Source organism: Coenobita brevimanus, unplaced genomic scaffold (genome assembly GCF_032717465.1).
Source record: "Coenobita brevimanus isolate Jiangsu-jjx unplaced genomic scaffold, ASM3271746v2 jjx.HiC_scaffold_475, whole genome shotgun sequence".
In the NCBI taxonomy this organism is placed as follows: Eukaryota; Metazoa; Arthropoda; class Malacostraca; order Decapoda; family Coenobitidae; genus Coenobita; species Coenobita brevimanus.
Window position 1 is genome coordinate 42853 of NW_027644874.1, and position 14710 is coordinate 57562.

General features: G+C 31.3%; 1 protein-coding gene across 1 annotated transcript; it reads left to right on the forward strand.

The window, feature by feature from the left end:
• Nucleotides 1–283: 283 nt before the first annotated feature.
• On the forward strand, nucleotides 284–10952 carry LOC145390303 (uncharacterized). Its single transcript, XM_080265276.1, has 2 exons — nucleotides 284–748; nucleotides 10701–10952. The coding sequence occupies exons 1-2, from the start codon at nucleotides 284–286 to the stop codon at nucleotides 10950–10952; spliced, it is 717 nt and encodes a 238-aa protein (XP_080121402.1).
• The last annotated feature ends 3758 nt before the right edge of the window (nucleotides 10953–14710 follow it).

Below are 14710 nucleotides of genomic sequence, written 5' to 3' on the forward strand. Positions count from 1 at the left end.
GACGGAGATTAGCCTTAGAACAGAGAGAGAGAGAGAGAGAGAGAGAGAGCGAGACAGGGAGGTAGCTACCCGGGACTTATACTCTTTCCATGTGAGAAACCTGTTTAATATTTCTAAGACAAATAAAAATAGTCCCATACTATTCTTTACCTCTCCCGTCACTACATGACATCTGGTGGGGAAACTACTACAAGATATAAAAGCCGCTCGACCTCAAGTCTAAAATATACTTCTCTACAAGTAACTACAAAGTCTTTATGACACTGTAAGAAGAATTTCTCGGATGTCAAACCTGACAATTCATATGCGTACTCATATAGGAGAAAAACCGTTTGCCTGTGAATACTGTGAGAAGGCTTTCTCGACAAAAGGAAATCAAATAAGACATATATGGACTCATACAGGAGAAAAACCGTTTACCTGTGGATATTGTAATAAAACATTTAGGCAAAATGCAGACATGGAACGTCATAAACGCATTCATACAGGGGAAAAGCCATTTACATGTGAATACTGTAAGAAGAATTTCTCGGATAAATCAAACTTAATGGGTCATATGCGTACTCATACAGGAGAAAAACCGTTTGCCTGTGAATACTGTGAGAAGGTTTTCCCGACAAAAAGAAATCTAATAAGACACATATGCACTCATACAGGGGGAAGCCCATTTACATGTGAATACTGTAAGAAGAATTTCTCGGATGTCAAAAATGACAATTCATATGCGTACTCATACAGGAGAAAAACCGTTTGCCTGTGAATACTGTGAGAAGGCTTTCTCGACAAAAGGAAATCTAATAAGACATATATGGACTCATACAGGAGAAAAACCGTAAGTCTGCCATAGATGCAAGGGACCTCTGAATATCGTAGGGTTTAATAAGAAAGATGAGGAGGGGAAGAAGAAGGAGGTGTACCTTCGGGGTCTACGTCGTTGCTCTGCCAAGAGTGATACTACCTACCACAACGACAAAGTCCCCCAGCACAGAAAAATTCTTCAAACTTCCAGCTCTATCCCATCACCAGCAGTTAAAGTAACAAGAACAACAACTACTAGTTTTTGTCCAATCGGTGGAGCCTTTCTGGATAGAGACTGTAATGCGGCAGCCAATATTGCTCAAAAACTCTTTCTAGCGGCGGCACCGTCCACCACTCTAGTCCGAGGAGTTAAGGTTCAAATGAAAGAGGTGTTTTGGTTGAAATATTATTGTAAAACAAAAAACAATCCAACACTAACTACCACTACTCCGTGCATTTATGACAAAGGTGTAGTCGTATGACCATATGGTCGTATATAACACTGAGGTTATGTGTATGATGTCAATAAAGTTGATTTTTGGATATGATGTATTTTTTTTTTTTTAATAAATTCCTTTTGGACATATCAGCAGGGTGGAATTAAAGTTCTTTTGGGTGAATATTTTTATTGTAAGGAAAACAAAAGCTATAAAATTCAATTCAAGAAACCTAGGAGACAGGACATATATATAAATTTAAATAAAAAAATAAATGATGGAAAAGCGGGTTCGATTTGGCGATATAAAAGTGCATTATATGATAAAATGGGACTATGCTTATAGAAAAGCTAGAGTTGGTCAATGGGAGCAATGTGCAAGAGATAGAGAAAGGTTCCATAGACGAATTGCCAGTTCAGAAATGAAGCTTTCATCTATTTTTATCCCAGAACATCGAAATAATATATATACAAAAATGAAAAATAAAATTGGTCAGGTTGCTACAGGAGGTGGGGATGAAGAAGAAGAAGGTGTATCTATGAGGGGGCTCTTGTCATTGCTCTGCTAAAGGGTGATTTTCATAACGACATTGTCGCTCTGCTCCAAGCTTCAATCAACTTCCATTTGTTCATAGTCTTGAGAGTGGTGTAATTCAGCTAATATTTTCTCTTCACTATTTTCAGGTATTTTTTACCTCTTTTCTCGGTGGTAAAACAGATTCTATTTTCCTTACTTGCTCAACAGAGAAATGCGATGGCAAAACAACAGAAAATTGAATACATAGACAACCCCTCTCAAACTTCTTATATTTTGGCATACCCTCACCTATAATACGTTTCATTTGGCCATTTTTTATAATCGTACCAGGATTGTTTTTAATAATTATAGTTCTATTATCTAAGGTTTTTATTGGCTTTTGAAAACCACAAAGAGCTTCTGTGAGGTGTAAATTACATTTCATAAAATCATTTTTTATACGTCTAAATATAGGATGGGCTTCCTCTTTTATTATAAAAAGAACATCACCGGGCTCACGACCAGGTTCTTGATCTCCTTCCCCTGTAAAAATTATCTTCTGTCCGGCTTTCATCCCTCTATATTTTTACTCTCTCTAATAACCTTCTTTCCTTGGCATGTTTTACATTTATCCTTAAGATCAATCACTTCTCTCTGACCTCGACAATGTCCGCATAAAGTTTGTATTTGTGATAAAATTCCGGGTCTCAGCTGTTGAATCCTAATTTGAAAACTACTACCTCCACATGAAAGATTTCTCTGGAGGTTTCTTTCCTCCCTGGCCTTTACAGTTATAACATATAATGTCCCTCTCTAGGGATATTTTTTTATTGGTTCCATTATATAATTCTTCTAGGGATGTTGAAATCGTGTAAATCGATGTTTTCTTCACATCTCTTGTGTCAGTTGATGTTTTCTTCACATTTTCAAAGAAAAAATTAAAGATATCCATAGGTGATCTAAAGGTCTCAGATTCACCCCCTTTCAATGATTGTTCTCCACCTTGTTCATAAACCCTTCGCTTCTCTGGATTACTTAATACCTCATACGCTTGTGAAATTAATTTGAACTTATCTCCTTCATTGGGATTTTTATCAGGATGATATTTCAGAGCCAGTTTATGATAAGCCTTTTTAAGCTCATCTGAGGTAACGCTGGGTTTCACTCCGAGTGTATCATAGAAACCAAGCTCCTTAACCATCTTAGCTCCTTTATGATACTGATTGATATGAATAGCTTGATGCTTATATATATACCAATTTTTTTAAATGCTTTATATATATATAAATATAATTCTACATTTTTTTTTTCCTTTTTAGGTTGTGTAGCAAGTTGATGATAATTTAGATTAGTTTTAATTAACCATTCATAAATTTTAGTAGAATGGGTTATGTTATGAGTCAAATTATCTATTTTCTGAATCTGTTCTTGTTTTAAATTATGTACTTTTATATTATTTACATAAAAATCTATCTTTTCGTTAAAATCTTCTTCTTTATCTGTTGAAGTTATATAGAAATGGTCTTCATTTGTTGTCATTGTAAACGGATTCAAGTTCAAATTTTCTTTGTGAAAGTAAAAATATGAAAAAATTCATTCTCTATTCTTTTTTAACTATAAAAAGATATTCATTATGAATAATAAAGTGAAATTTAAAAATGTCTAACCAAAAAGGAAAAATTACTAAAAATTTTTATGAAAAAAAACTATATTTTAAATATTTTATATAATATAAAAAAAGATGTTAAGTATATAAAAGAAATATTATCTGAAGATGAACTAACAACTTATAAAATTCAAAATGATGAAACTGATAATATGGAAGAAGATGAAGAAGAACTAGAAGAAGAAGAAGAGATGATGATAATAATGATGAATCTGAAGATGAAAATGAAGAGGAAGATGATTCGGGATGTTGTTAACCTCAGTGTTATATACGACCATATGGTCATACGACTACACCTTTGTCATAAATGCATGGAGTAGTGGTAGTAGTAGTTAGTGTTGGATTGTTTTTTGTTGTTTTACAATAATATTTCAACCAAAACACCTCTTTCATTTGAACTTTAACTCCTCGGACTAGAGTGGTGGACGGTGCCACCGTTAGAAAGAGTTTTTGAGGAATATTGGCGGCACTTGCGAACCGTTTACTCCACGTCCCATCATCGCCAAGTTGGTGGGTTTTGTCCTCTTCTTCCTCGCTTCGCACCCTTGGGTGAAGAGTTGTACAAACACATTCATCTTGGTAAAGTCTGGCCATTTGACCAGACTAACAACACCATCAAGTTCTCTTTGAAGTAGATCTTCTATCATCGCACTGCACAGCTGAGAAACCTTGACGGCCATCCGAGAGATAGAGAGGAATAACATTCTTCGAGTCCAACAGTATTTTGCCCAGGGAACATTTAATATTCGTATAGTATCGTTTGGTCTTAGAGGACCTCATGGCCTAGTCTGGCTGACAATTGAGAAGGGAAGGAATGTGGTCTGTCTCATTTATCTAGAAATTTCTAGGTCTTGTTCTCCCCATTTATTATTATTTTTTTAAACAGTTTATATCCCACTACTAACCAGGATAATGCATGACCCAGGCTGCAATTAAGTTTAGGTTGCTACAGGAGGTAAAGAAGAAGAAGAAGAAGGTGTATCTGTGCTACTAAGGTCTCTTTCGTTACTCTGCCAAAGAGTTATTAACTCTGAGATGAAGAATAGTTTCAACCCTTGCTGATCTATCTAGTTGGCGGTTGATAGCCCACTGAAGGGTTAAATCAATAAAAATTTATCTTTCCTTTAACCTAATCATTAAAATGTTTCAAAATATTTTATTAAAAGAATATCAAGAAAAATTGAGTACATTTGATTCTATCCTCCCATCAAATATTAAAGGGATAATAATAACTAAGAAGGATCATTTGAATGGTTGTATTGAAGTGTATCCATATGACATGAAAGGTGTTGTAGAAAATGGTGTAATATATAACTATCCAAGAAATATAAGTCAGGAAAGAAGACAAGCAAAATGCCCAGGGGTAAATGATACTCTTGTAAATAGATTTACAGAAAAATCTTGGGTAGATGATTGTGCTCCAAGTTTTCATATCCAAAAGAGAAATTTTTCTAATACTGAAGGGGTAACCATAATTCGTATATCGCTAGAAGAAGCACTTGGAAACGATTATCAACAGATGGAATGTACCGATTTCTTTTCTTATATTTTACAAAGGGATATATTACGTGTTTATAGTCAACCAAATACAATTATTGATGGGCTAAGAAAAGGAAAAGAAATAGCAGATTCTTTTCATATTTCAAAAGGACGATATAAAAAATATCCGTGGTTGTCATCAAATAAAAAAAAAAATGAAGGGAATATTATACAGTTAAATAATATTTATGTAGAGGAATTAATAAATATAAAAAATAAAATAAATAATGTAGAGAAAAAAATTGCAACGGAAGAGGATATATCTTTAGTTTTTAAATCATAATGACTAGAATAATTATACTTCTGTTGGGTTGTATAAGTAATACTATTGTTGCTGAAAATGAGAACAAACCTTCCCTACTTTCCAGTGAAACACCCAATGAACCAAAACTATTAACTGAGGATCAGAAATTAACACTTCTAAATAGTATAAATAATATTTTTAAAAATATGAATACTGGTGATCCCCTAACTAATACGTGTGTATCTTTTATAACTGTATTTATATTTGGACTGATATTAATTAAAATTTGGAAACATAGATTATGGCCAAATGGTAATAACTAAATAAAAAAATGTTTTCAATACAAGTTGGGTTCAAACATAAACTATGGACACGATCAGAAAGAGGTCTCCTATTTTCTAAATTTGGAAAACACTGTGAATTTTTATTGTCCTGATATTGAGGGGTTTAATTTTGAGAAAAATATATATATATATTAAATAACGATAATATAGATATAATTTTTAACCATATTAACAATGGTATATTAAACGAAGAAAAGAATAATCTCATGTAAAATATCACATAATGGTCTCTCATTATATACTATAATTATATGTGCTTCTATTCATCGCTCAGTAAATCACTCAACAATTATCATGCATATGAGTATTTTTGTTACTCGTCATGTAAATATATTTATAGATGCAGTCAAAACATTAATATTAACAGAAAATATATATAATGCATTTTCTAAATTATTATGTTATGACTTTAGGAATGATGAAATAAAAAAAATATATATATATATCCTGAGGCATTGAAAATATATACAGACTGGAGAGATATAGTATATGAGAAAAAATCTATTTTTTGTATAACTTGTAGTGAAATTCATAGTATTAATCATTGTTTACACTGCCATTATATTAAAGAAGATGTAGATAGGAAAATATGTGAATTTTTAATTAGTAGAAAGATTATATTTTGCTCCAATGAACAGATAGAATAATTCAAAAGAAAAAAGAAATTGAATTATGATATAATCAGTAGAACAGATCATGGGTTTTATATAAAAATTAACCATCCTTATTGGAGATGGAGTATTCAAAAATATCCTTATCGAAATACTTATGATCTTGATTTTAGACAAAATATTCAATTATTAATCACAAACCCTAAAAATAAAATAAAAATTAAATCATTTATATGTGGGACATTTAAAGAGAAATATAACAATAGTTATCATAATTTTATTTACAGGATTATCAAAACAAATAATTTGTCATTACTTATGAATAATGATATATATACATTTTATGCTCAAACAATATACTTAGAAGACGAATAAAAATATATCTAATGAAATTATTTCATCTTCCTATCTCATGATTGAAGAATATAGTCATATGACCAGACCAATTCAAACTTTGCTGACCTATCTATCTGGTTGGCGGTTAATTATCATTATTTTTCACATATTGAAGAAATTAAATTAGTAATGTAATTTAGATTATCTTTTGTTAATACCTCTTCATCTCTTCTATTGTCATATTTCAAATTAATAAATGTATCTAATATATTATGGGATAATATGAGACTATTTAAATGTTTACTATCTTCTCTTGAAATAAATACATTGTATTTGTTTTGAATATTAGTTAAAAATAATACTTCATTTTTATGGTAATTAATTATGATTGGAGGTAGTAGAAATATATAATGAAACCTTTCTGCATAATAAAAAAATTGATTAGTAATATTAACAACGAAATGATTTTTTTCTTTATATCCAAATTTTTCCATATTACCAAAATTAAAATAGTCAATTTCAAAAGAATTTTTAATGTTTAAATTTTCTAATATGTTTGTAGGACTTATCCCTCTCATTGACCGCTATCATTGAAAGTATATCCGAAAAAGTTTTCTCCCTTTTTATTTTCTTATTTTCAGGCTCATTTTTACCTTCAGGAGACATCAATTTCAACTGTTAGTAATTTATTAATCAAAATAATTTTATAATCAATTGAAAGTATAATATAATTTCCTATTATATGTAAGCTTTTCAATGTTTGTATGTTATTTTGATTATTATTAATCGAAAAAAGATAAATTAATTCATTACAAAAACAAGGGTGTTCTATATTATCTCTTAAATGATAAATAGATCCACTTCCTCCTCAAGCTAAATTATTTAGGCCATGGTGAAAGCGAATATTATTTTCATCAAATCCTCTCAATACAACTTGAACTTCATATTGAAAATAATTTTCACTTATATCAAGAATTTTCAAAGATTTAAAAATATGCTGAAATTGAATTTGTTAATAATAATTTAATATGAGAAACCCTCCACTTAATTCTTGATTTATGACCATATTATGTATAAATTTATATAGAGCTAATGGTTTTTCGTTGCATTTGTTACAAATACCATTTTTAAAACATATAATTCTGTATTTACAGTTCATACAAATTCCTATAATACTATAATTTAGATGATCGAATTCTGAGAGGTCATATTCGGAACCTTCTTCCTCATTACATTTGGAAAATTCACAACAATAAGAAAATTTATTATTCAAACCATTTTCAATTAGAGTAAGATTTTTTTTATTCTTAAAAAAGTCTCTAATAGCAACATTTTCTAGGAAATTTTTAATTGAATCATGAAAGATAGTATCTTTTTTTTTTTCTTTTGTAAAAAGGAGTTAAATAATTTTAATATTTCTTTCTTATTACAGTGACACGGCAATGTTTCTATCCATTGAGGAAACTGGTCTTGTAAACTGGACTCTGTTTCAAAAGAGACGAAAAAATTTTCATCAAATGGATTTGACATTTTTAAATTTTATTTTCGAAATTTCTTGTAGTAAGTTCAAGAAGGAAGGTAAACATATGCAAAATATTCTCAACTGTGAATCCGACTTCTCTTAGAGATTTTATCATAAAAATGTCCTTATCATTAAACAATAAAGATAGAACAGCACTAGCGTACTCTCTAGTAATATAATCCCAACTATGTAATATAGTAAAAAGTGAAATGATATCTTTATTAGATACAGAATAATTTACCATATTTTCAAGAGAAGAAAAATATGATTTATTTTTATTCTTATTAGACTGATCTATTTTCATTAACAAATTAACACAAGAAAATAGTTTACGAGAGACACTATTTGATATAGCGAATGTTTCTTTATTTTTGTCTACAAAATCATTTATGTTAAAATTAATATTATTAGATGTTTTGAGAAGTGTATCAACAAAATTTCTTATATTACATTTGTTCTTTGTATTTTCAGAAATTTCCCTTGTAACTGTTTTAATTTTCTTAATAAACTGTTTTATTTCTTTCTCATTAATCTGTTTTGCATATTTTTTACTGATGGGATATTTGAATACTTTCTTCCTTTTACCTCCTGATTTTATTTTCTCCTCTTCCTCATCTTCAGTACTACTTTTATCCTTAATTATAATACTATCTATATTATTTCTGTTATGTAAATTATGATAACATTTCTCTATAATAAATGATAGTAAATCAAACACATCTCTCATTGTCAATCCACCATTTTCAAGAATGACAACATTATCATCTAAACCTAATTTTTTGCCAATTGAATACTATGGCTACGAATGATACATTCCCAACTGATAATACATGTAAATAATGGGACAATATTTGATTCATCAATATTATATCTGAATTTTTTAACCATTTTTACCTTAAAATCATGGGATTTGTTCATCTGTAGACTAGTTTGAACACAATGAAACATTCCCCTTGCTAAGTGGTTACCCATAGTATTAATGAAATCAACACACACCCCAGAATTTAAACATTCACTTATAAATATATCGAGTTTTATTTAATTCTCCCGCAAAGCTTGATTTTATTTTTTTCAATTTCATTAACTATATAGGAAATATTTTCCGTTTTTTCCTCTCTGATCGTTTACTATCCTTCTCTTCCTTTTCTTTTTCTTGTTTCATTATATGATCTTTAAATTCTTTAACAATATAGCTAGAGTCGGTTTTTATAACAGTTTTATTCAATGGATTTATTTTATTTAAAATAGGAGCAGCAACATTTAAGGTTCTGAGATTTTCTAACCCAAAATGTGCATTAGATGTTACTAAAAATTCATTCAGTAGTGTTATAGTAGTTTCTAATAACCCTTTGCCTGTGGATACTGTAGTGAAAAATTCAGGCGGAAAGACAGCATGGAAATTCACGTACGTACCCACACGGGAAAAAAGTCGATTGCTTGTGAATATTGTAAGAAGACATTCTCGGAGAAATCGAAACTAAAGATTCACATACACACTCATAGGAGAGGAAAACCGATTGCCTGATATTCCAGCAGAAATGGACTATGATGAATCTACAAAGGGGAAAAGCTTGTGTAAAATTATTTCAACTCGTTGACCTATCTATCTGAGGTTACCCAGTAAAAGGTTATTTTGCTACTAAATACATAGGAATTTTATGATATTTTAGATTTCTTCTTGTTATAAAAAATAAATAATAAGAATTTACTTTTTCTTTTTCTTTTCTTTTTGACTAGATAAGATAAAACTATAAAAACAACCTAGAAAGGTATATACCTTATTTAATCTGAAGAATTTTTAATAATTGTTTGTAATAACTATAGTTTCTTTATATTTAAAAATTAATAATGAAAGGTTCTCTGGATACTGTAATAAAACATTCAATCGGAAAGTAAAGGTAATACATAAACGCATTCGTATAGGAGAAAAACAGTTTACTTGTGGATACTGTGAAAGTCATATATACCGGGGAAAGGCCATTTATCTGTAAATACTGCAGTAAAATGTTCACGCAGAAAGGAAGTATGAAAATTCACAAATGCACTCATACAGGAAGAAAGCCGCTTGTCTGAATACGGTAAGAAGACTTTCTCAGATAAATCAAACCTAAGAAATCACATACGAAGAGAAAGCAGATTGCCTGGTGTTCTAACACAAGTAACTATTCCCACTATATACAATCTCTACCAGACAACCTAAGCCACTTGTACCGTCCTTGCTTCAGTAGGAATAGGCCGGTCCTGCAGTGGAGAAAACTATAAAAATAACCTAAAAAGAAGTGTACTTTATTTATTCTGAAGAATTTTAAATAATTATTTTTAATAACTATTTTTTCTTTATACTTAAAATTAATAGATATGGAAGTTTCTTTAGAACAGGCCAGTGGGAGTAATATCCAAGAGGAGCCCCTGGATCTCAGTACAAAAAAAATCTATACTTGTGATGAACGCGGTATTGAAAATTCTTTGTTGGAGATGTTATAAGTTAAAAATAGAAAAGAGTAAAAAGTTACCGGAATACCCGGAGGTTTCTCCTAATTCTGTAGATCTAGCACTAGCCACCCATTGCCATGACAAGCCGCATAAATGCGACAAATGCGATCGGTGTTTCAAAAAAAAGGATACACTAAAAAGACACGAAATTATACACACTAAAGAAAACCCGTTAGTCTGTGAATATTGAGAAGATTTTCTCACAGAAATCAAAGCTGATAAAACACAAACGCACCCATACAGGAGAAAAGCCGTTTGCTTGTGAGTACTGTGAGAAGACATTCTCGCGAAAATGGACCGTAACGAGTCATATACGTACTCATACAGGAGAAAAACCTTTTACCTGTGAATATTGTAAGAGGATTTTCTCGGATAAATCGAACCTAATAAAACATAAACTCACTCATACGGGGGGGAAAGCTAAAAAAAAAAAAAGGATACTCTAAAAAGACACGAAATAATACACACTAAAAAAACCCTTTAACCTGTGAATATTGTGAGAAGATTTTCTCACAGAAATCAAACCTAATAAAACACAAAGAAAAGGTTAGAAAATATGGCAGATGTTTTAGAAGTGCACTTTGAAGTTCTCTATGAGAAAAACCTTTCGTAAAATGGATGAGACCCATTGCTCCTATTTTGAAGCGTTAAGATTAGGATGTAGTAAATCCCTTTATTCAGGGCTATGAAAAAAATTAAATTCCAAAAAATGTTAACCTTCTATAATTTAGAATGTGTCATTCCTATAGATTTTTTTTTTAATCTCCAAAATTTTTCTAAAAAAAAATAATGTTAAGTTTTATGTAACTTCAACTAACCTATTTATCTGGCTGGTGATTATAATTAGGTTGGCGAAATTGAAAAAAATATCAGTGAGCTCTTGAAAACATTGTCTCCTTGGAGTTTTTCCCAAGATGTTGGAATTCCACCACCTTGGAATTTGGGATGTAAAAATATCTTATAAATATGGGGTGAGGATTAAAGAAACCATAATATAGAATGGAAACGGTTAAAGCAACTGCACTGATTGTAAGCGATGATAACCATTCAGAAAGTTGGGAACATGCGAGAGTCATAAAAGAACTTGAAAAAAGGAAATTGAAGTAGGAGACCCCTTCTTCGATCTCAATGAAAAAAAGTACCTGATCAAATTTGAAGTACAAGACCTTCTCTTCCATCTCAATGAAAAAGAGCTCTTGGACAAAATGGAAGCTCTAAAAAAGGATGATATAGAAGTAATGTTAGTATTCTTCTACGATAAGGGCATTGGCGTATTTATAGATGATGGCGAGAAGGTCTCTTGTAGGAAATTATTTTAAAAAGTTGAGCGAAAACTGGCCTTCTATGCTTTTAAATTAACCTCTTTGCGTGTAAGTGGCTATATAAGAATAAAATTGATTTTTGGCTATATATTTTTCTATATATAAATACCTTTTGGGCCTATCACACCACAAAACCAGTCAGGAGAATAGCCCATACCCGGGGCTAATTTATAGCCGGGTCTTCAACTCCAAACTAAAAAATATTAAAAAAACAAGTTAGCCTTCTATGATTTATTCACTTTACACTCCTTCAGTTACTAATATGTATATATTTGACATCTGATTTTCTTTATATATTTAGAAATGATATCTTTTTCCGGTGTCCAGATAAACATCCAATGGAAATATTTGACATATATTACAAGATTCCATATTTAATTAACAATTTTTTTATGGCAGATTGGGAAAAGGAAACTGGTATTTTCGTTTTCTCAATTTTATGGGCTACTCAGACCATCTATTTTTTTATTGAAAGAAAACAAAAGTCAATTAATATTTACCCATTCCAAAGAGATATTTTTAAAAATTATTCACATCAAGAAATCTCTAATTTTTTACCATCTAGAATATCCAACAGTTATTACTCTTCAAGATAAAACCATTGAAATAATAATTAAAAAAGGAATTCCTTTCAAAGTTCTTCCAAAAATACTGAAAACCCGATTATTCCAGTATTTAGATTTTCGGTATATTGTCATGTTTGGTTTAGATGATGAGGATGACGATCCATGGAAGTACCCTCGACCTCCAAGATTCTATATTTAGTTAACATTTTTTTGTGAAAAGGAAACTGGAATTTTTATTTTCTCAATTTCATGGGCTACTCAGACCATCTATTTTTTACCAAAAAAAGATTGTCAGTTAATATTTACCCATTCCAAAGACATATTCTTTAAAATTATTTGAGAATTATTATATGAAAAATCTTTCATTTTTTTTCAATTTTATAACTCTTCAAGATAAAACCATTGAAATAATAATCAAAAGAGAAACCTTTTTAAAATTATATTTGGTTTATATGATGAAGATAATGATCAATGGATGTACCCTCGACCCCCTGAGATGAAAACCAATTTCAACCCTTGCCGACCTCTCTGGTTGGCAGTTGGTTGCAGAACAGAGGCCAAGGGAGAGCGTGATGAGCAGTATTTGGGTAGTCACAAGGAGAGAAGGATGGGTACAGTGAGACTCTGTAAAGGTGCCAATTTGTGAGGATAAGACCCCCCTGAGGAATTTGTGTTGCATACCTCACTTCAATTGATACTATATAACGAGAAGTGGATCCATCATAAGTGAGTTATCCTTTATTTAATTATTTATAACCCTTTAGCGGGCAGCCAACTGCCAACCAGATAGGTCAGCAAGGGTTGGAATTGCCTTTTTCGCCTCAGTTATATACGACCATCTGGTCATACTACTACACCTTTGTCATAAATGTACGGAGTAGTGGTAGTACTAGTAGTAGTAGTTCGTGTTGGATTATTTTTTGTTGTTGTTTAACAAAAATATTACAACCAAACCACCTCTTTCATTTGAACCTTAACTCCTCGGACTAGAGTGGTGGACGGTGCCGCTAGAAAGTTTTTGAGCAATATTGGCTGCCGCATTACAGTCTCTATCCAGAAAGGCTCCACCGATTGGACAAAAAGTAGTAGTTGTTGTTCTTGTTACTTTAACTGCTGGTGCTGATGGAATAGAATTTGATCAAGGCAGATATAAACTACAAAGTCAGCCAAGAAACAGGACTTATGTGTTAGGCAATCCCTAGGTCCTGTCCTCCTCATATATTTTATTTTTAGGATAGCCTATATCTTGGGCTACAGGAGGTTAAGAAAAAGAAGAAGGTATATATATGTGAGGTTTTTATTGTTGTTTTACTAAAAAGTGATTTTTAAACTTCCTATATTTCAATAACAGAAATGAAATGTGGGTTTGTTCTACTTCAAAAGGGGTAGCTTTTTTATATATATATATTTTTTTAATAAACTAAAATTGTTTTTTTTCAACAGGTGACCGAGAAGTACTGTCAGCTCAGGAGCATTGGAAAAAAAATGGGTATTCCATATGAGATAGGTAATCCTGTAAGATCATTTGTGTTTGTGTCAGGGACTGGAATTGACAAAAGGGCTAGGCCACTATGTTTGGACCTAGCTCGCGCCTCTTCTGTGGCAGGGGCTGTTCCTGTTCACTCATCTATGACTTTCGATAACTCGAAGAAGAAAAAGCAGGGGATTAAACGTAACAATGTATCTGATCTGAAAGGAAACGTGACCAAAAAAAAAAAAGAAGTGATGGAGAGGAGGTTGCCAAACTACAGAGAAGATGCGAGAAGCTACAGGGCGAGATTGCTGTTCCATAACCTTTTCAGGAGTAAAGAGAGACTTGGAAACTTTGTGAAATTTTTGGAGAGTAAATAAATGTAGAGGAATAACTGATAAGCTATTTTATAAATTAGCCCTGTCATAATAATAAAAATAAAAAAATAAGAGAATGGAAGTGTGATTTATGAATCCTATAGACTTTCTCAAATTTCCAAAAGTAGAAGAAAAATCAAATTAGGTTTATATAATTTATTAAAATATAATTAAAACAGAGAAGTTTAGAAATAAAATAATAAATATTGATTATTAATACAGAACTAAGAATAATAACTGAGAATGGAGAACCAAGATGTAGGCCCGACCACGGGAAACGATGCAGTGGATGACCAACACAATAACATTCAGACAACCATTGATGCTCAGGAGGGCAAAGATGAAGTTAGCTGTCGGCGAGAAATATTGGTGGCTACATATAACCTAACGCCAAAGTTAAAGTCGCGCTCTTCTAGGGTATCCAAAAAAAATAAAACTAACACAACAGAAGAAACATGCCTTCAAAAG